This window comes from Ambystoma mexicanum, chromosome 10, assembly GCF_040938575.1.
Source record: "Ambystoma mexicanum isolate Mex_15411 chromosome 10, UKY_AmexF1_1, whole genome shotgun sequence".
Taxonomy (NCBI): Eukaryota; Metazoa; Chordata; class Amphibia; order Caudata; family Ambystomatidae; genus Ambystoma; species Ambystoma mexicanum.
In genome coordinates this window covers 1,019,130,029-1,019,154,343 of record NC_090932.1, presented here as the reverse complement: position 1 = coordinate 1,019,154,343, position 24,315 = coordinate 1,019,130,029, and the positions used below count along the sequence as shown (strand labels likewise).

At 46.3% G+C, this 24,315-nt stretch overlaps 1 protein-coding gene across 1 annotated transcript in view; it reads left to right on the top strand.

The window, feature by feature from the left end:
• Positions 1 to 24,315, top strand: part of AP2M1 (adaptor related protein complex 2 subunit mu 1) — a 329,969-nt gene that overhangs the window by 292,372 nt on the left and 13,282 nt on the right. Inside the window, exon 9 of the mRNA XM_069618827.1 lies at positions 4,925 to 5,022. Coding sequence (XP_069474928.1) covers positions 4,925 to 5,022 — 98 coding nt within the window. The remainder of the gene's footprint in view (positions 1 to 4,924; positions 5,023 to 24,315) is intronic.

Below are 24,315 nucleotides of genomic sequence, written 5' to 3'. Positions count from 1 at the left end.
TGGTGAAGCCTTGCTGCAAGTCCGAATTGCCAAGTTCATCTCGACAGAGAAGCCCTTTCAAGGACGACTTCTTCCTTTGAGTCGGTGGAACCAATCAACTCATAAGACGCCTGGATACCATTCTCAAGGCTGGTTAGGTTTAACCAGGGAGAGGGACACCAGCTTGTGTACTTGAATCTACAAGTGACTGAAGTGACTCCATTTTGTTTGCTTTCTTCAACAATCCCATGCAGTACAGGAGTCCCCCCGGCGTCCTCCCTGTTGTCCCAACAACTGAGGCTCAGGAACAGCGAGATCTGCGGGAACTGCCAGGAACCACGACTTCAGCAACTCTTGTTTCCTTCATATTAAGGATCCTAACTCTCGCAGTGAAAGTTCGTGAAACTTTCACAATTCGCAGGCCTAATCAGCTTGTGACCCCACAAATGATCCTTTTTCGTCAAAACTACTTCTGAGAACTTTTGCAAAGACTTTACCGTTTGATAGCAGAACTGCTCTTTCCTATCCAGAACCTTAGCCCATTGACTTTGGCCTGGCCTATTGACTTGAATTGAACTGTTCTGGTGAACTGAAACTACTTGCACTGCCTACAAAATATTTCTGATGTTTGTTAATCTGCTTGAAATCACATGCTGTACATAGTCCGACATCCAGTGGTCACTGCATAGTTTTGCATTTTGTTTTTCGTAGTCGAAAAGGGGACGTCGACATAGGCGTGTCTGTAATACTATCCCTATAGTGACATGCAGTGTACCCAACATCCCTCATGCTTCGAGGTCCCTCAGATTGTTTTTTTCCGCCCAGAATCTGGTCGCACTAATGCAGAGCTCGTTAGAGACAAATTGCTAATACCATTTATTCGACCCTTGGTCGTTTTTTATTTAAAATAATGTTAAATCAATCCCTCCTTCGACAGCTAAACTGTTTCACCGCCGAATAAGACCTTCGGCGGTGATTTCGACGGAAGCGATCCTTCTGCGCTGCCGAACACGTGTCCCGGCCTTGCCGTCCTATACAGTAGGGAGAGTGGGGGTCGTGGGACACTTCTGTTTCTTCTAAGAATGCCTTTCTCTTTCAACCCCCTTTCCTTCGGGGTCGTTATTACTTTTAACTGTATCCTCTGCTATGGAGAGGACTCCTTTTAGATTTTGCCTGCGTTGTAAGGGCAAATTCACGTGGTAGGATCAGCATAAGCGGTGTAACCGTTGCTTACCCCTCGACCACAAAGAGGACGGCTGTGCGGCCTGTAAACTTCTTCGCCCAAAGACTTTAAAGGACCACAGGGTCAAGAGGTGGGCAGCTTACGCTATGTCTAGAGCTGATTCCTCATCTGCCGCCGTCGAATGTGACGAGGACAGTGATAACACTACCTCCGTATCGAGGGAGTGCTCCCGCTCCTCTGCGTCTGTCCCCAGCCCCGACAAGTTCGGCTTACGCCCTACTTATGGGGACGTACACCCCGGCGACACTGAAGCACACAAGAAACAAAGATAAACACCCAACCCATGGCACTTCTTCGAAGTCTAAGAAAGCCCCCAGTGCCTACGGAGACGCAGAGCCTACCGGCGGCCTCTGCTGGCCGTAAGGGTCGTAAGCCCTCCCTGCGACCTGTGACTGGGCTGTCCACAGATAAGGGCGCTACCACTAAAACAGACGATGCGCCTCGTAAGAGAGCACCCGTCGGTGACAAGGCCTCGGCACCTCTCAACACGATGCCAGTTGAACCCTTGACAGTTTAGTTGTCGAGAGCTTGGCTCATATAGTCTCCACTGATGCTCAGACGGGCGGCGAAGGATAACCAACGGGCGGCGAAGGATAACCAACTCTTTATTGGTTACGCTGGAAAGCGTTTGGGACTGGCTGTGACGAAACAGACTTTGTCTCGCTGAATTATTTTGGCCATCTCGGAGTGTTACCGCTTGGCGGGTAAGGACCCACCGGCTGGCATGCGGGCCCATTCTACCAGGGGTATGGCGGCATCTACTGCCCTGTAGAGGGGTGTTCCTAATCGCAACATCTGTGATGCAGCCACCTGGGCTTCAGTACATACATTTGTACGTCCCTATTCCCTCGATTCCATCCGAGGACAGGATCTGGCCTTTGGCAAGGCGGTCCTTTGCTCTGCTATTTGATTGGCAACTCTAAATTTTGATTCTAAATTCTTTCCCTCCTCCTTGCTCTGGTACTGCTTTGGGAGTCTGTCCTAGATATGGAATACGTCGGAGGACCCAATCCCCTCGAAGAACAAGTTACTGTCTTACCTGGTAACGTTCTTTCGATGGGAAGGTCCGACGACGTATTCCATATCGCTCCCTCCCTGCCTTCCCCGCTACAGAATTTCTTTTGCGATTGCAGCTTACGTTCCGCAAGGCTTTGTGTCTGACTGGCAGTTGTCTAATGTCACACGTTCTGGGGGAAAAAACTACAACTGAGGCTACGGGCGTCGTGCGTCCTACTTAGACGTCGGACGAGGTCCTCGACGACGGCTCATCGACGCAGGACGCAGACGCCAAAAAAAGTTTCCGAAGCAGCACAGCTGTGGTGATTACATGTCATAGATATGGAATACGTCGTCGGACCATCCCATCGAAAGAACGTTACCAGGTAAGAAAGTAACTTGTTCTTCTTAATAGCTATCACCTCCGTTAGGAGAGTAAGTGAACTACAAGCGCGCTCTATACTAGACCCCTTTGTAACAGTTCACAAGGATAAGGTGGTTCTTGGCACACATCCTAGGTTTGCACCAAAATTAATTTCTAAATTCCATGTAAACCAGTCTATAGAACTACCAACGTTCTTTCAAAACCCATCAAACTTGGGATAAAAAAGCCTGCACACACTTGATTTGCGCAGAGCGGTCATGTTTTATATGGAAAGAACTATACCACTGAGAAAGACTAATCAGTTCTTTGTCTCGGTGGCGGCAGGAAGAGAAGGAGATGCAGTTTCAAAGTCCACTATATCTAGATGGATTGTACAATGCATCACTCTGTTACACTCTTGCCAAGAGCACATTCTACTCGAGGCACTGGGACTTCCATAGCATTCATTGCAAATGTCCCTCTGAAGTCTATTTGCAAAGCGGCAACCTGGAGTTCTGTACACACCTTTACAAAACACTACTGGCTAGATGCGCATTCTAGATCGGATTCCCAGGTGGGACAAGCAGTATTAAGACATCTTTTCTCTACTGTTCCTTCTCACAACCTCACTAGTCAATGCAAGCATGTGATTCTAAGCAGATTAATAAGCAGTTGAAGACATGGATTACTTAATGTAAAAGCATTTCGGATGATTGTATCTGCTTAGATTCACATGCGCCCACCCTTCCTCCCCGCTCGGATGGAAGGAACATAGACATCTTATTTCTTTCTCTCTTATGTACTCACTCACGCCTAGAAGGCTCCCTCAGGGCAAGGAAAAAATACAGAGGGACCTCGACGCGTGTGGGATGTTGGGTACACTGCACGTCACTATAGGGATAGTATTACAGACACGCCTATGTCGACGTCCCCTTTTCGACTACGAAAAACAAAATGCAATACTCTGCAGTGACCACTGGATGTCGGACTATGCACAGCATGTGAATCTAAGCAGATACAGTCATCAAATGCTTTTACGGTAAGTAATGCATGTCATCTAATCTGTTCTACTAACTTTTGTACTTTTTGCTCACTGCTAAGTAACTGAACTGCCATTTGCTCCTTTTTCAAGGGAGCTCCAACTGTCTCAAAAGCTTAGTTTTGTATTGAAGTGTAGTGGTCTATAATACGTGTCTGCTAGTGAAATATTTTATAAATGTTTGTGTAAATACATTAATAAGTGTTTCACCAAGAAACCTTGAGTGTAAGTTTCTACTTGAACCACTGTGTTTGAAAGTCCTTTGTGTAACTACTTGTACTGCTCACATTCACTCTTGAGATACGCCTGGCTGCTTAGCTCGCTACCAACAAACTGTGTGGTACAGACTTATACCAAAGGCTGGTCTTGCTTACACCTGTAGTCCTAATTGTGTGTGGTGGTCCCAGAGGGTACTGCATGCAATTCTGCCTAACAGGACAAAGTATCCGTACCGCACTTTATAGTACGGTGATGAGTGCAGGGGGGACATTTTTTTTTTGCAATGGAGGAAATAGTATTTCTGCACGATAGCCATAGGGACTGATCAGTGAACCTAAAACAGGCAAGTGAAGTAAAAAGGCTTCACTTGCCTACAAAGGTCAGAACGGTTTACAGACAATAGAAAAAGATAGGGTGTTCAGTTAATGTCTATGGAGGTAAAGCAGCAAAAAGAAAAGACGTTTGTTAAAGGAATGGCAGCCGCACAGCAGAACTGGACTGGCGAAAGAACCAAAGCTGAGGTGTGCCCTCATTCCAACAGCCAATAAATGACCAGAAAGATTGTGAAGTAAAGGTATCATAGAAATCTAATTTGTTTGTGATGCAGTGGATGCTGCAGGCAGTTACTTGAGTTGGGGTTAATATGTACATTGGTGGACACTGCATGGGTCACTGTGGGCAGCCCTCTGGGATTGGCAAAAGTGGATCAGGAGAAGCCTTGGGGCTTGCGAATCGTGTTGGAAGGATAATCGTTAAGACAATCTTGAGAAAATAAAAATGGGGAGGGGGGCTTGCCTCAATTCTTGTTAATACATAAGGGGGACAGGAGTAGTGGAGATTAGTGGGAACGGATGCAAAGTGAATTGGGAGCTGGGCATGGGGACCCAGTATGAGCCATATTAATGGGATTTGCAGTCTACCTCCTCCCGGTTTATCAGCTCAAATATTACAACAGTTTAAAGCTGGGTTATGGTATTGGTTAAATGTACAATGCTAAAATTGCTTTTTAATTAATTAATACATTTGAACATTGTAAGTACAGGAGCTAAATATAGTTTTTGGATTTTTTTTCTTTTGTTTGCAGGTGCGTATCCCAACCCCACTCAACACCAGTGGTGTACAGGTCATTTGCATGAAGGGCAAGGCCAAGTACAAGGCAAGCGAGAATGCCATTGTGTGGAAGTAAGTGCACAACTAATGATTTTATGCAGCCTATAATGGATTAAACCAACTAACGACTCTTGGCTCTGCCATTACAACTTTCTTACCCAAAGGCCTAGCTTTTAGGAATCAATGAACACTGCATGGGTCACTGTGGGCAGTCATGTGGGTTTGTTACATCCAATATAGGAATAAAAAAAATGTCAAAGTACATGTGTAGCCGTACCGCAGCCTAGAAGGAAGGTTTGACCGCCATGACCAAATAGCCCAAGCTAACAATTTTATCACTCTACAGGTGCATGGACACCAATCCTGTGTAAGAGGAACACAAAGTACTTACTATGGGTGTAAGGGATACGTTTCTCCCAAACTGGGAACATTGGCCATAAAACATTGTGTGGAACAAGCAAACCGCTTGAATTGTACTCTTCCTTCATTGGCAGCCAATGAAGCGCGTTAGGACTCTATACTCCATCACAAAATTCCTTGTTTGTTTTAAGCCGTACACATCACTAAAGTGAAGTGCGCCAGGGGAACTTTGTACCCCTTTTTTTCTTTTGATGTTTAAAGGAACATTTCTTTTAATTGCAGAAAGTGTCCAGGATACGTCTGGTGATGGGATATTTTACTGCCATTTTTTTTACTTTTCTTGGGGGCGCATTTTTGCTTTTTGCCATACATACCATTTTAAAGTACCCTATATTCTAAAATGGCCATGTCATGAGATGTCACCTTGTCCTTTGGCTTTCTTCCTGCCATCTTCATGCCATATATAGTACGCCTGTTTCACAGGCAAAGCCTTGGCTTTTTGGCGGTCTGTGTTTGCGGCGGTATGTGCGGCTGTGACTGTTTGGGCATATGTTGTGGCCAGGGGCAGTCCGAGATTGACAGCCCCAGCCAGTTTGAATGGAGATTATCCTTGGTATTAGTAGCTTGGTGTGTTAGGGGAGTTTTCCTAAACTCAGCTTTGTAGGTGGACTTCATAAAACATCTCAATGGTTTGTAAATCCCCAACTTAGTATCCGTCTGTACTACTCATGGAATCTTGGTTGAGTGGCAGAGCAGTCGGGCTTATCATAAGAGGAAGATGGGAGCTGTAGGTAAGTGCACTTAACATAGCTAGTAATGCAATTCAAAGAAACTCACTTAAATGCATCTTTGAGACTCACACTTTCAGTTTCGGGTCCTGCTATTCGGATTGACCTCCGCCCCAAGGGTCTTCACCAAACTCATGGTGGTGGTGGCAGCGTATCTCAGGAAAGGGGGGATTCACGTCTACCCCTACCTGGACGATTGGTTGATCAGGGCGCGCTCTCCCGAGCAAGTCCTGTATCATCTCTCCGTCACCTGCCACTCCCTTCACAAGCTGGGCTTCTCCCTCAGCTTAAAGTAGTCCCATTTGACGCCACCCCAGCGGCTCCAGTACATCGGAGCAGTGCTAGACTCATCCCTGGGGCAGTGTTTTCCTCCCCAGGTGGGGGCTCATCACATTCAGCAGATGGTGCACAAGTTTCAACACGCCCAGAGTCTCCCGGTGTTAGTTCTTGAGGTTGCTCGGCCTCATGGCATCCTGCATCCTGCATTCTTCTGGTGCCAGAGGCCAGGTTGCGGATGAGATCTCTGCAATGGGCCCTCAAGATGCAGTGGTCACAGTCCTCCGGGCAGGATGTCGGACCCCGTTCAGGTGCCACCCTTGGTCGCCCAGGACCTTCTGTGGTGGGCCGTCGAAAGCAATCTGATGAAGGGGGCTCCATTTTGGCTGCCCTGGCCGGAGGTGATGATCGTGACGGACGCATCCCTCACGGGATGGGGAGCTCATGCCAACGAGTTGACAGTCAGCGGTTGTTGGTCTCCGTCGGAGTCCAGACTCCATATCACTCTGTTGGAGCTAAGGGCCATCAGGCTTGCCCTGAAGGCTTTTCTGCCGACTGTGTGAGGGAAGAACGTCCTGATTCTGACGGACAACACAGTGGCCATGTACTACCTCAACAAAAAGGGGGTGGGGGCAGGGTCACTTCTTCTGTGCAAGGAGGCGATGCAGCTCTGGTTCTGGGCCATCCAGCTGGAAGTTTCGATCTCGGCGGTTCATCTGGCCGGAGACGAAAACGAGACGGCGGACGCTCTGTGCAGGCAGAGCGCGATCTCTCACGAATGGGAGCTGGCTCGGGAGATTCTCCTGGAGATCATTGCCCTTTGGGGGACCCCTCAAGTGGATTTCTTCGCCTCCAGTGTCAAACGGAAGTGTGAAAGGTTCTGCTTGTGGGAATTTCCTCCAAAAGGAGTCTGACGCGTTCGTGGTGGAGTGGTCCTTCCCACTGCTGTATGCGTTTCCTCCAGTCCCCGTCATCCCGTAAGTGCTGAGGAGGTTACGGAGGTTTGGTTCCCTGATGATCCTCATTGCTCCGGCTTGGGCCCAGAGGACGTGGTACCCCGACCTTCTCGACTTGTCCATCTTCCCTCCATTTCGTCTTCCCTACCGAGACAATCTGCTCTCACGGGAGAGGGGGAAGAGGGTCAGGTTCTCCATCCAGAGGTCAGATCCCTCAATCTTCACGCTTGGCTTCTGAAAGGCTGAGGTATAAGGATTGGGACCTCCCTGAAGACGTGATGGAGGTGTTTCTTTCGGCCAGACGGACGGCAACAAAGTCCCTGTACAGTTGCCATTGGAGAAAGTTCTGCAACAGGTGCAGGGTTAAGAATGTGGATCTTCTTTTTTTGTGTGACATTCCTGTGGTTCTGTCTTTTTTGCTTTCGTTGGCCCACAGGGGCCTGCAAGTGGGTACTGTTAAAGGTTACCTGGCGGCGCTGTATATATTTAAGCACTCGTTTGAGTGTTCCTATTTCAAAATTCCTTTTATTTCTCAGTTTCTCAAAGGACTCACTGATGTGTTTCCTCCGTCACCTTTCCAGGTGCCTGGTTGGGATTTTAACCTTGTTCTGAAATTCCTTATGGGTGCTCCGTTTGAGCCTTTACATTCTTGTTCTTTGAGGCTGTTAACCCTTAAAACTGTGTTTTTTAGTTGCGGTCACTTCCGCTCGCAGAGTGAGCGAGTTGCAGGCACTTTCAGTTAAGCCACCCTTCACTGTGTTTCATAAGGACAGGGTTGTCCTTGGAGTTCGTCCTTCCTTTCTTCCGAAGGTGGTGTCGGAATTTCATTTAAGCCAGAAGGTTAAACTTCCGTCCGGCAGTTTATCCTCCTCCACATCCTGGTAAGGAAGAGGAGAGGCTCCATAGGTTGGAACGTAGGAGAGCTTTAAGTTTCTACATTTCACGCATGTCCCGGGTCAGAGTGGACGATCAGCTCTTTATTGGTTACGCTGGCAGGAGTTTGGGACAAGCTGTTACTAAGCAGACTTTGTCTAGATGGATTATCTTGCCAATTTCTGAATGTTACCGCCAGGCGGGTAAGGACCCCCCGGTAGGCTTACGGGCCCATTCTAATAGGGGTATGGCTGCCTCTACTGCCCTGCAGAAGGGTGTGCTATTCGTAACATCTGTGAAGCAGCCACATGGGCTTCGGTCCATACTTTTGTACGACACTACTCCCTAGATTCTATCTATGGGCAGGATCTGGCCTTTGGCAAGGCGGTCCTTTACTCTGCAATTTGATTGGGCATTCTAAATTTCTATATTCTAAATTATTTTTCCCTCCTCCATACGTTGGTACTGCTTTATAGATATGGAATACGTCGGAGGACCCAATCCCCTCGAAGAACAAGTTACTCTCTTACCTGCTAACGTTCTTATTTGATGGGATGGTCCGACGACGTATTCCATATCGCTCCCTCCCTACCTGCCACGCTACAGAATTTCTTATGCGATTGCAGCTTGCATTTCCGCAAGACTATCTGTGGTCATACTGGCAGTGGTTTGGTGCCACACGTTCTGGGGGAAAAATCTACAACTGAGGCTACGGGCGTTGTGCGTCCTACTTAAAACATCCAGTGACGTCGGCTCGACGGAGGCCCTCGAGGACAGCGTATCGACTTCGAGGCAGGACGCAGACACCGAAAATTTTCCGAAGCAGCACAGCTGTGGTAATTACTGTCATAGATATGGAATACGTCATCGGACCATCCCATCAAAGGAGGTTACCAGGTAAGAATAACTTGTTGTTCTACCGTATTATCGGTACTAATGCGCACTCGCGAAACTTAAAACTTATGGTAACTAGGGTAAGTATATTTACTCTACAAAACCACGTAAGATAATGACTTTTAGGAAGGGAAATAACTGGTTAGTGTAACACTAGCAGGGCTTAATGTTATAGAGGCAGTTTTTTTGCACGGCAAGGCTTTTTAAGTCCAAAACGCAACTTTAGCTAAAGGCAGTTGAGGGACGGCTCAGTCTTGACAAGCAGCAGAACAACAAACGCCTGTGGATATTTTCTAGCCTCTAAGATGCATGAAGATACAACCAATGTTGGAGACCTTGTTAAAGGACTCACTAAAGGAACACAAGTAGCATCGTAGGTCGGAGGTAAGAGGGGATTGCCCTGGAGAACCCTACGTGCACTCCCAACACTGTGGAGTGACTTTTCGGATTTAAGATGAGCACAATACCCCTCCCCTCCCCCTCCCCCCAGTACCTTTTGGTTTGAAGACATATTTGTGTGGCTGGATTCTCCTCGTAGTTGCCGCGCTGGACCTGACCTCCGGATTCCTTGATCTGGTGACAAAAAGCAGGACAATGGACGGGACCTCTCAGCAGCATTCTCGAGGGAGGACCTCTGGCATGGAATTCAGCTACTTCTCTGGTCACTCTGCGGTTTTGGTACCTTTTCTGCAGCACCAACAAAGGACACGACTCGCCCGGTCCACCTTCAATTCCTGGAGTCCAGCACTCTGCTGAGGGGACTTGGATGAGTCGTATTGGGTCTCTGGAGGTTCTCCTGGAGCTCAGCAAAGACTTGGACGAATTTGGCCTTTCCATGACTATTAACTTCAATTTGGTCGGCGGTCTCCTTGTATCTCCGCAGCTCTGGAAAGTCACAGGACCTCGGAAGATGGCTCTGATTAAAGTTTGTCTTGGAACTGGTTGTTCCCACCAGCCAGCGGGAAGGAGTCGTCCTCTTCGGAGTTCCTCTGTTGCACCGAAAACATTTCAGGACAGCAGTGGTCGCTTCATGGTGTTGCAAAGGTTCTTCAGGTGTCTCTGATTTGTCTCTTTGGTTACTTCATTTTCCAATGGTTGACTTACCTTACACCTCAGGAACCTCAACTTTTATTCAGTTTCAGCACACACTCCTCTGCAGTTTCTCTCAGCAGTTTACAGAAATGGGCTTATGGCTGTCCAATCAGAACAGCCAGAAAGAGCAGTGGAGTGAAAACTCCTCCCCCACTTCCTGCCTGCCCAGACACACTGGAGCCTAGGTGGGAACACCCAATGGTTCCCGCCAAAGCTAAAAACACAGACACAGACCACCCCCCACACCCTGAATGGTAGAAGGGCTACCAAAGAACCACCATGCTAGAAATGGTAAGAAAAGGAGCCACCAAGTTAGTACTTGGGTGATCCTATTGTGCACATCCAGGGCTATGAACCTAGCCTGAGTTAGAAAATCACACAATAGTTGGTTGAACATGTCCACTGCCACCATCCATAACTAAAGGTGGGTGAGGGAGGGGGTTCTATCCTTCACCCTAATTACCCACAGAAAAACACTTCGCCCCATCAAAACATTCCACCACCACACAAACAGAAGACTCAGCCCCCAGCAATGTCTGACCGCTTGAGACTGTAACCAAGCCACCGTTACTATGTGTAATTGGACAAAGTTACTGTCTTTTATTAGCAATCAAAATAGGCAGGGATCCCTCTTGAAAACAAGCATCTTCCAGAGCTCTCGTCTTTTGTGCCTGCATTGTGATTTTGTTGCACTGTGATGTCACAAACTCGGGATTCGTCCCACAAACCTATTGGCTCATCACATTGGTCAACTTGAGCTGGTTACATATAAAATGTCCCATAGATTAGTCCTACGATCGGAGAGCCAGGTCTAGGAGCCCCTCCTGAGAACACCCCTACTAGTGCTAGTCTACAATGTTGCAGGGTCGCAGAGAGACCATTGGCTCTTGCCACAAATCACTGGGCTAACAAACGGTCCAGGAGTTGCAGCAAGCGTCTCTTCCAAGTTCTTCAGATTCCTTAGTCCAGTGATACTCTGCCTTTCAAGCAAAAAGCCTCAACTTTTATGCAGGTTTCTCCCATTCATTCACAGCCTAGCTGTCATTCATACAGCAAAGTGGCTATCCTCCAAGGACAACCAGCCAGCCAATCACCTTTCAGTGCATTCCTGTAACCAAGGGGATTAAGCACATGGAGTTTCGGGCACCTCCCACCCCTGCCAAACACGCTGGGGTCTCTAAGTTGAAGGGAATTAGCACATTCCTGAGAATTCTCCCCAACAGTTGCCCTTCTCTGATCCCCTAGGCCTGTGAGAGTGCATTCAGTTTAACATCTAGCTGCAACACTTGTAGATTCTTCTCTCCTTATTCGATGGGAACGGCTCCCCTTGTCTGTCTTGATTGAGTGGGCATTGTCTCGTTCAGCTGGGTCACGTGCGTTGAGGCCACTAAATGAAACCCTCTTGCCTGCAATTATGAGGATTTTAGCCTGACTTTCTGCAGTTGGTTTGTTTTGGTAACAAACTTTTTTGTCAACATTTTGTCCTTGCCCGAGTGCCTTGGTTCTGCTGACCTCTCGCTGCGGCAATTGGGTCAGCCGTTCCATGTGCTAGAAATCGGTCTCCTCTTTGTCGTCCCTTTCAGAGACCTCTAGCTTCTATATTACTCTTTATGGCATGTCAGTGTATATAGCGGTAAAGCATATGCATACTAAATATATTAACTCTTTGCATCTTGCGGTTTCAACTCTAACGAAATAAATTAAGACAATGATATGTATCTGTCTTCTCACCTACATGAGTCATAAGCATGTGCTTTGCCTCTGCATTAAACAAATGCATGTTTGTGTAACTTCATGAATGGATGTATATGTTCTTCGTGTATATCAAGGCTATGTCGTGATGTCAGTGGTGACGTTTGTGATTTCTGGCCTTGCAGTCAGTCGACTTGCTTGATCGAGGTCAATTCTATATCGCCCAAGTCATCAATTGGGTATGGTCTGAACGGTTGTCTGAGTAATCTTCGCAAAGTCCAGAGTGATGCCCAATGTGCAAAGATCCAACTCGCCATTCCCAGAGATAATTCTGGATTCTGTAACACCGGCGATAAGGGCCCAAGTCCTGTTTTAAACCCCAGTTGCGAGCAAGCTTTATCCCAGGTAGTAAGGGTAGATCGGGTGGAGTCTAGCAAATGGACTCTGGAAGATTTCTGTAGAAAAGTCAAATGGGCTGGAGGGATGCAGGACCAGCCTTGCTCTATTGTCTTCCTTTTCAGGCACCAGTCTTCTAGCACCCATTCCAGCATTAGCGTAATCTGTGCTGCTCAGAAGTAGCGCTGTATCGAAGGGACCCCCCAAACCCCCATCCCCTTTGACCTCAGGAGTACTTACTTGGTGTGAAATTCTAGGTGGTTTCTATTTCCAGATGAATTAACCTATTTCTGTAGTTCTAGAAGGTCTCCTTCTGAGACGAGGATTGGTAGTGGTTGAAAGACAAATAGGATCCACTGTAGAATTGGCATTTTAATAGCACTGATCTTACCCAGGCGTGAGACTTCTTGCACTTCCCAACATTTTATAGTGTCTTTACTCTCGCTCCACAAAGTGGGGATGTTGGCTCCCACCAGGGCCTTAAACGATTTAGTAATGCAAACCCATCGGTATGCGATATAATTATCTGCCCACCGAAAAGGAAAGGCTGACTGCAGAGCCAGATGGGTTTTAGGTGGTTCTATGATTGCCAGCCCCACCAATTTCTGGTGGTTAATGCAGAAGCCTGATACCAAGCTTGATCTTTCTAGAAGATCAAGAAAAGGCGGACTCGACAGGAGATGCTTCTGAAGGAAAGGGATGTGTATAATGCCACTTTATGCATCTTACCCTAATATGTCGGGCACAGTATGTGTGGATTGCTTCGTATCATTTGTGCCAGGGGCTCTAAAGCCAATGCAAAAATTAAAGGAGACAACAGGCATCCTTGCCTCGTGCACCTACCCAGAGGGAGTGGAGTTGACCTATCAGCATTTACTTAGATTATGGTGGATGAAATTTGAACTGTTGCTAGTTTATTTAACACAGGGCCAAAACCATAAACTGGCAATACTGCTCGTATAAAATCCCATGACATACGATCAAATGCTCGATGGGCATCTAGGGAAAAGTGATAAACCCCCCACTCTCCCTGGATTTTAGGGGCCAATGCTACGAGGTCAACAGCCCACTGAATGTTGTCACAAGCACCTCCTATTTTTAATGAACCCTGTTTGTTTTTCATTGATTAGGTGAGGTAAAACCTCAACCAATCTTGTAGCCAGGATTTTGCTATAGAGTTTGACGTCGGTGTTTAGAAGAGCTATGGGGCGGTAGCAAGTGCAGACCTCAGGATCTTTCTCCCATTTCAAAATAGTGTAGTTGCAGATTTTGCCATGGAATCTGTTACTTTCCCAGATTCGGAGAAGGAATTAAATAGCGTGATGAGTTGCAGGATTAAGGGACCTGCAGATGCTTTGTAAAATCTGTTGGTAAACCAGTCTGGACCGGGAGCCTTTCCTGCTGGGAGAGCACGTATGGCTTGGACTACCTCTTGGGCGGATATCGAATTCTCTCTAATGCCTTCCTTGTAACGACAGGGATTCGGAGGAGTTGTGCCTGTGCAATCAGTTCTCGAATATGTGTTGGGTTTCCCTGATGCAGGGTGGAGACCCTGCGAAAAAATTCTCCATAATCTTCAACCTCCCTATTTTCATGTCTCCTCATCGGCACCCCTCAATGCTCCAATATAATTGCTGCTTTCTTAAGTTTGGCTGCCAATGTATTCGCCTTATTGCCCCTAGAGTAGAAATATTGTTTTGTCTTAAGAATAGACTGTGCCGCCTTCCCTATCATGCGAGTCTCCAGGGCTTGTCTAGCTATTCTGAGGTCCCGTAATGAGCACCTGTTCCTTTTTGCTGCATGCGCCTTGTTTGTCTTGAACCAGCCCCACCAACATGGAGCAATGTACTTTGAGTTCTGCGCCAAGCCATCGATTGCCCAATTATGACCGCCCACCACCCCCGAAAGACCACCTTCCCTGCATCCCGCACAGTTCGCATATCCATACCCTTCTAACATTTTCTGACAGTAGTTGACTATGGCCTCTTCTATGTGTGCCCTGGCGACCGTATCTGTTAGTATAGCTTCATTAAACCTCCATGGAGGTTTGTCGTGTCGTATACCCTGACTAACTCCAATTTCACGGGAGAATGGTCTGAGAGTGCTTTTGGTAGGATCTGTTTCTTCAACTAGCATGATGATGATGATGATGAGAGTATTGGAGACCAGGAACATATGTAGTCTGGAGAAGCCCTTGTAGACAGCGGAGTAAAAAGTATATTCCCTCTCCCCCGAGTGAAAAAAGCGCTGTTTCTCTATTAAGGAGAGCGCTCTCGAGTTTTCATGGCGTAGAAGTTTTTTGTCATTAGCAGTGGGGGCAAATGTTTTATCTACGGTCAGGTCTACCACACAATTGAAATACCCCACCCCCCCAACCCCGAATGATTTCCCCTTCCATGAAGGTCACCAAGGTCTCTGCGAATTTTCCCAGAAATTCAGCCTGCTTTTCATTAGGCCCATATAGTATGCCTCCCTTCTGCATCCCGCAAGACTATCCAATATTCACAATATTGTGAACTACTAGTGAACTACTAGTCGCAAAATATATGCGCAGGTACAATTTTTAGTAATGAGACGCTTTTCATCCCCTTTTTAGTAGATGGGTCTCTTGTAGGAAAAACAAATCCACCTCCATAGTGGAGATTCTTTGTATTCATGCCTTACACTTTATTGAAGAGTTCAGATCCAGAGCTTTCAGGGTCAGGCATGAGATATCGGGGGATGCCATCACATGTAGTTTCAAGCCAGGATTTCATCACTAAGAGAAACTGGGAATTGGGAGGAGTTTTCCAGAGTAACACTTTTGAGAAGTAAGAACTTGTAAGTGACTAGAATCAAAAGAAAAAAACACAAAAACCCCAAATGTTCAAATCGCCAAGAACTAAACAATTACATTTAACACTAAAGAACCAACGTTTTATTGTTTGCAATAATATTCCTATGGGCGCCATTCCCTTATGGCAACCCTCCATCCCTTCTCCAGTTACCCCTGGTAGCTTCAAACACATTTTCTACATGTTTGCAACACCTTTGCCAACATAGGAGATCATGGTCCTCTACCACCAGTTCCAAAGATCTGGCAAACTTGGACATCGATTTTCTGAAACTGCAAGTTCCATACGACAGTGTCAAGGAAGGGTGCGCCAACCCAGTTCGGTCCCCACTCAAGCCGGTGTTGTCCCTGAGTCGCCTCCTTCTCGGTCTCCTTGCATTACTCTTACTAATCCAGCTCAAGCTGGGTTTGAGCCTTGCATCTCCCGGATCATCTCGAGTACTACTTGGGGTTCCACTCATTAGTTCTGCTGCTTCTTCTGAACCAATCGCTTATTGCTGGTTCTCGTATTCGAATAGGAGTCTGCAAAGGAACCCCCAGCAATGTCTGACCGCTTGAGACTGTAACCAAGCCACCGTTACTATGTGTAATTCCCATCTTTTTGCCTTGGTACGCATCGCCAGGTCTTGATATAGGGAAATCCTTGCACCCCTGAACTCTACTGGCTCCATTTGTCACACTGCGAGCATGTTCATTTCTTTCTGTTGAAAGTAGTGACTCTGGACAGAACATCTGGCATCCAATTACTGTTAGGGAGAATTCTCATAAATGTGTTAATTCACTTCACCACAGAGACCCCCAGCAACTTTGCTGGATTTTGAGGACTTGATTTTTTTACCTGGAGAGTGTGAGCCTTTTTTTCCCCACTATCTCATGTATTTTGATGTGCGTTTTACTCTTGTGTTCTTTAATTGTGGAGATTTAGGCAATTCCATAGGCATCATCTTTTCATTTGTGTCACACAGCACCCTCAGTGCAGTTACACAGGGAAGCCTTTTAGGCTGTCCCAAGGTTTAAAAACCTTCTCTGGGATAAGCTACTGTTTCCCAGAGAAAGTAAAGTGAAATTGACTTTACTAGTCTTTCCAAATTCCTAGACCCAATACACACCATCTTACAAAAGAGTGCTGGAGGGGTTACTTGGTATCCCCTGTGTCGAGAAATTCATGTAGCAGTCCAATGCTACACTTTCCTTTCTAAATGGCTGGTGGCAGTGGTTTTACAATGAACTACCATGAGTTTTCCCGACCGCGAACAACCATAGCGTTAAATAGCAAGAGCCATGGTTTTCAAGATGGCATCTGAGCCCCCTCTGTAAAACCAGGTCCTGGTCTTCTTTTTGGAAAGGTCCTTCTAGAGTTTGTCTCTGCGCACCAAACCAGGTTTGGTCCCTTTGTATGTGTGCCTTTGGCAGGCTTCAGGAGTGAAGACCGCCCCTGGCGCCTGAGTGTCTGGGGTGGGCAGGAAATGAGGGAGGTGCCCGAAACTCCCTGTGCTAGGAGACCCAAATGCACGCTGGCGTGATTGGCTGGCTGACTGTCCAGCAAGGACAGCCACTCTGCTGGGTGAGTGGCAGCTAGGCTGGAATTAATGGGAGGAAACTGGATCAAAGGCGAGTCTCTTGGCTTGGAAGGCAGAGTCAACCACAGGAACGAAAGAAACGAGGACGAGCTGGAACAGTACAGCTGCTGCAACTTCTGGACCGTTGGTTTGCCCGGTGAAGCCCTGCTGCAGGTCTGAATTTCCAAGTTCATCTCGACAGAGAAGCCCTTAAAGGACGAGTTGGTGGGACCAATCAACTCAACAATGATACTGAAGAGATTTCTCAAAACATCGCCAGCTGACAATTCATACCACTCAAATAGTATTCACGATTTCTTTATTTTTTTTTCTGTTCCCTTAAGCGACACATGTTTCGGCTAATTCAAGCCTTTCTCAAAGCTGTGCAAAAACTACAAAAAACACATACAAATATAAACAGTTATGCAACCAAATCAAAAAGCAAGTTTAAAAAGCAAAAGCAATAGTGTTTTTGGGACAGACAATTAATGGTCATGAAAAATGAACAATTCAATTGTTTGTATGCATTTTACAACAGTCGTATTTCAGTTATGTCAAGACATAGTTGAGTTGGTGTTGGGCAGGATGGTGAGGGAGGGAGAAAGGAGAGAAGACCAACATTTGTCAGAAAGGGGAGAGAATTCTCAATTTTGTCATGTTAACTCATTTTGAGTTTTATATACAGTACGCAAAAATCATGTTGATCTAGATATTCGAATCATCACGACTAGGATAGCGCATGTGCTTACCTAGTTCATGACGTGCTCATATATAGTCTAGTTGGATCTCATGTTGCCTGTAAAGATTGATTTGCAAAACAATTACCCTTTACTACTGCATCAGAAGTTAGATTTGATTTATCATCAAGTTAGGTATGCACATGAGTTTAAGGTGCCTTAATCTTGAGATTATTGCGACATAAAGCAAGTTAATAAGCTAGATGATAACATTGAGCGTCCATGGTCTGCACCATGCACTCTGAAGACATTGTTTTTCTTTTAATTATTCCATGTGAAATGAAGAAATATATAGTACTATGAATGTAATTTCACCGACCTCCAAAAAATTCAAAAGGGAATCCTAATCCTGTCAAACAATAATAATCGTGCCCTGCTTGTATTTGCAAGGGCAGCTCGTACTATTCTGCAAGCGCGGCAAAGATCTTTTGTAACTAGTTTGGTATATAAATCCAAAGCGGTCATTTACGCCACGAGTCCGGCATTTTACGTCCCCTGTGAGAAATATATAAATGGAAAAGCTAGTGCAGCCTGCACAAGAGTTTACCGTGAGGTATATGATGGATGCGTTCTGATACGCGTCCACTTTATCTCCAAGGTGCTCATGGTGCCATAGTTACACTTTAAAGCTTTCGGTTTCCCTTGGAAACACGAGCGTAGAGTTTGCACATTGTCAGAGAAACGGGTCATGCTTGGTGGAGTCCTTTTTCGACTCCTATGATTTGCCATCTTGAAAAGTACTTTTAAGGTGTGTTGAGATAGCCCATTATGTTAAAAAAATGAGCTTAGTACTGGCTTAGTGGCCTGAGAAAATCTAAAATTCTAAATAGTATGCTCTTGATAATTAAATACACAATCATGCAAAACAAATACGTGTGACATTATGACAATAAACACTCTGACACTCCTAGTAAAATATTCAACGAGGGTATTGTGTGAGCGGCGAGCAGAAAAAGGTTTTCTCTAACATACAGCCTGCCCTAATTTCGGGGGGTGTTATGCTTACCCCATCACGCATAGCCCAAGTTTTTTCTGCGCAGCTCCAAACTGGACCAACGTTATTGCTGTTATTTAGATCTGGTGTTTTACTCAATACAGCATTCATTTGCTGTGGTAGGATGTGCACGAAGGTGCATATTGACAGACATATGGTGAATTTTACCTGTAATCGCATCTGATCTTTGTCAGATGAGATTTGGTTGGCATACGTATAGTATTGAGACATAGTTGAAAATAAAACATACCTGCAAATGTTTAATAGCGAGGTTAGTACATTTAGACAATACATGGATTCCAACAGCAAATCACCCTTATGTTAAGGTTATTACTGTAATACAGATCCATATTGAGTGGGCCACTTATATGAGAACTGTTCAAAGAAAAGAGATGATCTCAATGTCCGAATTCAACCCATTAACAGGAGTATTTAGAAAGCAAATCATATTAGCCTCTGCTTGTCTTAATTTTAAAAGTCTATTGCCCCCTCTTCTTGCTTGAGGAATTTGTTGTAGTCCTATGAATTGTATTGCAGTTTTTTCTTCCATCTGGTGGTGGTTGCCAATGATGTGCCAGCGGGAACCTTGGGTTCTGGCTCCCAATCGTTGCTATGTGCTCTTATTCTGGTGCAATGTTCTCTTAGTACTGCCAATGTATATTTTACTGCAGATACAAATGATCCCGTATACCACATATTTCGACCTGCAGTTGATTTCTTGTTTGATCCTGAGGGTTAGTCTATTTCTGTCCTGAAATGCTTTGGTTTGTACGGGCAGCTTTAACGGCAGCACGGAGCACGACTCAGAGCCCAGACTGCCATTGTTGAGCGTTACAATCTGGAAGGCTCCAGATTGTAACGCTCACCTGATTCCCGCAGAGGCGCCGGTCTTGACTGGGTGAATGCCGTATCTTCAAAGGTGATGTGTAACACACGGTTGGCTCTTTGGGCTGGACCTCTGTGCACTGTATGTCTGACTCGAAGAGTAAGATGTCTGCAGATAGAAAATATGGGATTAATGAACTGGGGTTATTGGGTGCCTCTCTCCTCTCCCCTTTCTATTCTCCTGTAGAACCCCAAAGGTTAACGCCCTCACCTTAGGTAAGTGAACGCCGAGCTCTCCATCTGCCTCGGGGCAGGGTGCCGTAACCAGTTTCTTCACTGGATAAGGGTGCAGGCCTCTTGACCTCAGAGGACTGCTGTCCGTCGTTAACTGCACGAACGGTAAGTTCTGGGCACTTCAAATGTCTTAAAAGTCTTTTGTAATGATATCTCTTGTTTTGCAGGGTTCCGGCGATGGCGGATGGCGGGCTGATGAGAGTTGAGGATCGAACCCGTGTGAGCAATAGAAGCACCTGGAAGCACGTAAGTAAGCGCTTGTAGCCTGCTTCACGATGCGCACTAACTGTCCCTTTTATCTTGCAGGTACAAGTTCGGAGCTTTAGAGAAGCTGAAGGGTGCTGGAATACCCACTGGATTCGGCGTGGGAAGGAGTAATGGCACGTGAGTAATAAAGTTGCCCAATGTCTTTAAACGCACCTTCTTTTGTCTTTCAGATGCGGGATGCAGCGCCGAAGGCCTCCGGAGCGTGCGAAGAGCTGGTAAGCTTGTCTTTCAGATGCCGGAATGCAGTGCGAAGACCTCCGGAGCATGCGAAGAGTAGGTAAGCCTTTGTCTTTCAGATGCCGGAATGCTGCGCGAGGCGTTGGTGACAGCCGATGGACCAGGTAAGAGATGCGCTGCCACTGAAGACCGTAGTGCTAACCTGTTCTTTCTTTGTCTTTACAGGTGCTGCTGAAGACTGGATTCCAGGATGGTAAGCCTTTGTTCCCTTATGCCCAGGATCAGAAGCAGAAGACCTGATGAGCGTTCTGCTGCAGAGAATGCAGAATAACACAAAGCAAGATTCATCCATTGGGTGTGGTTTAAATAGCCTCCTGTAGTGCTTAGGTGTCGCCTTCCACAGTCACGGCTAGGTAAGAAAAGAGTTCCTGCTTTCCAGAAGAGTTCCAGTATTCTGAACCTAGGGAGTGGCTCCTGCCCCACCCAACAGGAAAAGTAGTCCCAAACAGAAGAGGATCAGGGGTTCAACTGGCAGGTAAGTAAGCAGCATGGTCTGCTGCAGGTAAGTCCACCTAAGCATTATGAGCCCGGCGCTTTCAGCGCTGGGACTGGGCATCTTTATGAGCCTGGTGCCACTGGCGCCAGGACAGGGTCCAAAAGGTCCCAATTGGGACTGGCTGGCACTCGGAACCGCGGTTATGGGTCTGCTTCCAAGGGAGTCGGGCAAGTCCTGATCTTTTGGAAGCAGAGATCATGACACAGATGCTCTGCGGGTGATGCGCTTAGGCTACTGGGGGTAAGCACAATTTAGTTCAGCATTTTAACAGGGCCGTGGACTGCCAGATGACTAAGCCTATGGTAGACACAACTGCATCAGTTGCCGCCTGGCCACGCCCCCTTTCATTACTACTTTAATGGTTACTGCTCAATGCTACTCCTTGACGGAAGAACTCGAAAACCGAAACGGACAATCGCTACGGCAACAGGCTTCAGCCTAGCAGTAGGGAGAGTGAGTGGACTGATCTTTTCCATATGGAGAATGCCTACCTCCATTCCCTGTTTCTACTGCTCTTGTCTTGCTGGCCTTAATTTCTCTTTCCGCCATGGAGCGTAATCCATTTAAAATCTGCTAAAGTGTAACAAAGTTTCTGTGGCAGGACACCCACAGAGTTTGCAACCACTGCCTTCAACGCAATCAACCGGAGACCAGTTGCACATCCTGTAAGCTCTTCAGACCCAAAACCCTTAAAGAGCACCGACCGAAATGGTGGGCGACACATGCCGGTCTGAGTCGGTTCAGGAAGGCCAGGGCAGCAAAGGCTCCAGTTCGGAGCCCAAAGACACCACGAGGGATCCATCAGGCTCCCACGCCTCAGTCCACAGTCTCGGGAGGCAGTTGCAGCACGCTGCTATGGTAAAAGCCCCTGGCTATGGCGCACACGCACTCCTACACCTGAATACATAACGTAAGGTCGCTCCTCGACCGAACCGTCGAAGGAAGGCCGGCGGCAGGTGCATTGTGGCCTACCCAACCACCGCTGAAAAAGACTGTTGTGGTTCCACAACAGCGTTTACTACAAGGTGATAAAGACAAGATACCGGCTATAGGTGCGTGTAAATCTAAATCGACAGATGAATCTGAGACGCCGAAAAATATGTCGCAAAAGCACACTTTTTGACAGCAAAGCACCATAAAAAGTCTTAGAGCCATAAGAGACACTCACCGGTTGCCTCTGAGGGGTATGAGGAGGCCCATTCTCCTGTCTTCATCTCTTCAGAATTAAAGGCCTAGAGAAGACAATGAATCTACACTAATGGGAGATCCTGAATGCAGTTGTTCCCTTTAGCTGACATTCCAAAGGCTGGCACCTTGACAAAAGAGATTTGAAGAGACGCTGGACGAAGTTTCCTCATTTTTCGACTTTATGAATAAGTACCCTATTCTTTAGACCGCGAAAAATGTCTCAACCTCTTGCATCTGATCAGCCACGTCTTCCAACTCCCACTCCTGTGCCCATCCATAGATGCCGCCCATGACTCTCAGCATGGAGACCAGGCAAATCAAGGCATCTGGTATGTCGACGACAGTTTGGGAGTATTTTCTTTACTGTGCCAATTCCCTTTAACCTTGGAGAGCCCCAGCTCCTTTGCTGGACTCATGGCGATTTAATGTTGACTCCTGAGTGAGTGATACTTCCCCCCCCCCCCCCACTCCCTCACTGTTTAATGGGGTATGGTAAACTCCATGGGCATCTGTTTTTTGCATAGTGACACACAGCACCTTTTTGTGCAGTGCTACTGAGACGTTCCCTGGACTTCTCTTTATGTTAAATACATTTTCGTGGGTGAACTACTGGTCCCAAGAATAGTAAGATGACTTTTGTCTTACCTTTTTCTTTTGTGGGCCCAGCACACACCAACCTATGGAGTTCTGGGGGCTACATAGTAACTCCTTATCCCACCTCTCATGTAACATTCTGTTACACTAACTTGAATGGCTGGTGGCAGTGATTTCTTTTTTACTACCTTTGTGCCATGTATCTACAGGCCGAATTCTCAGCTGCAGTACAGCACCCATCGGTGACCATTTTCCCAAAATGGCCCTTTTGTCTTTTTTCACCATTTCTTGTCAGTTTGTTCCTTCTGGTCTTTTACTCTGTTTGAATCAGGTTTGAGTCTTGTGTCTTTTGCCTTTGGCGGGCTTCAGCCCTGAAGCCTGCTCAGGCTCCAGTGTCTGGAAAGGCAGGAAGTGAGGGAGCGTCTCGGTGTGCCTGAGTGAGACCCATTCTGATTGTCCGGCTGACTGTCGAGGTTCCAGAGGGGTGTTTGCCACCCTGCTGGGTGATTGACAGCCTAATGCTATGAAATAATGGGAACTTGCTTAAAAGGTGAGGTTTTTGGGACTAGAGGCAGTCGACCACTGGAGGGCAACATCTGACGAAGACGCGAAGAGACACCAGCAGCACCCTCGTTGGACTCTACAAGACTTCTCTTGGTATTAGGTAACCCACCTTTTAATATAGGCCGGTACTACACGAGTTGGTAGTGATTGAGCAGCCAGGCTTATCTTAAGAGGGGTAATGTGAGCTGTACAATGAAATTAGTGAATACTGTTATCCAAGTAAACACTTGCATACTGTGAGGCTTGGGGTACATCTATCCTTTGCCAATTGTGGTGATTCCTAGCTTGGGAAGTACTATTTTAAACCCTTTTGAGTTTACATCAACTCACCTGCACTGGCCTCCCAGCTTGTGCTTCTTCAAGGTGGCTCCTCTTGAGCTTCTGTGATTTTTCTACTGACCTATTGACTATTTTAAAACATTTTCCGAGAAGAGAGCATCACAACTTAGAACTGGCACATTGACTTTGGTTGTCCTGGCTCCCTAAAGGCCCCCTTCTGAACCTATTGTCTTTGGCAGTGCTTGTTCCCTTTAAGGTTTTAATTGTTGAACACTATTATTGCTGGGATAAAAGGATGCCTACTGTTTTTCTACTAACAAAATATATTCTGATCTGACTTTAACCTTTCCCTCCTTGAAACTGAATATTGTAATGGTGATCACAAATAAGTGCTAATACTGACCTCAAATGACATCACTCAGTGTGCTGGAATATGTTTAGCATAAGAAAGGTTTAATCACCTACTTTATTGCTCTTGTTTAATTCTAACTTTGGGATTAATGTGACTATTAGTTGCTGCTTTTTAAAGATTGTCTAATTATCCTTGTGTGTATATATAAATAAATATGTATACTATAACTTTAAGTGTTTACTTGGATACCTGTTTTAACTAATTTCATTGTACAGCTCTACAGCTCACATCAGTCTACCAACTTGTGTAGTACAGACCTATGTTAAAAGGTGGGTTACCTAATACCAAGGGATAAGTCTTGTAAAGTCCTACACCAGTTAAACTCTACAAATGCTTACCTAACAATGACCATGGCGACCCCAGTCAATACCCTGATTTATACGTGGTTGATCAGGAGGCCTCAGATGTCCCTGTTATTGACATCCTTGATATTGCAGTGGCAGATAGTGGTCATACCTCACCCATTGAGGACCAATTATACAATGACCTGCTTAAAAAAGCGGCTCACCGCTTTAACATCCACATGGAAGACACTGTCCCTGATGAGACTGATTTTGTAGAGGACATTCTAAATGAGAAGAAACCAGTCAGCCAAGCTATTCCCCTGCTTTAGCCCATTAAGAAGATTACTCCATCTCTTTCCACTCCTTCACTCACAAGAGCTGTAAACCCTAGAGTTGAGAGATTCTTCAAAACCATCGCCTTCTGATCCTTTATACATCAGGGGACATCTGAAACTGGACTCCCTTTTAGTCACCA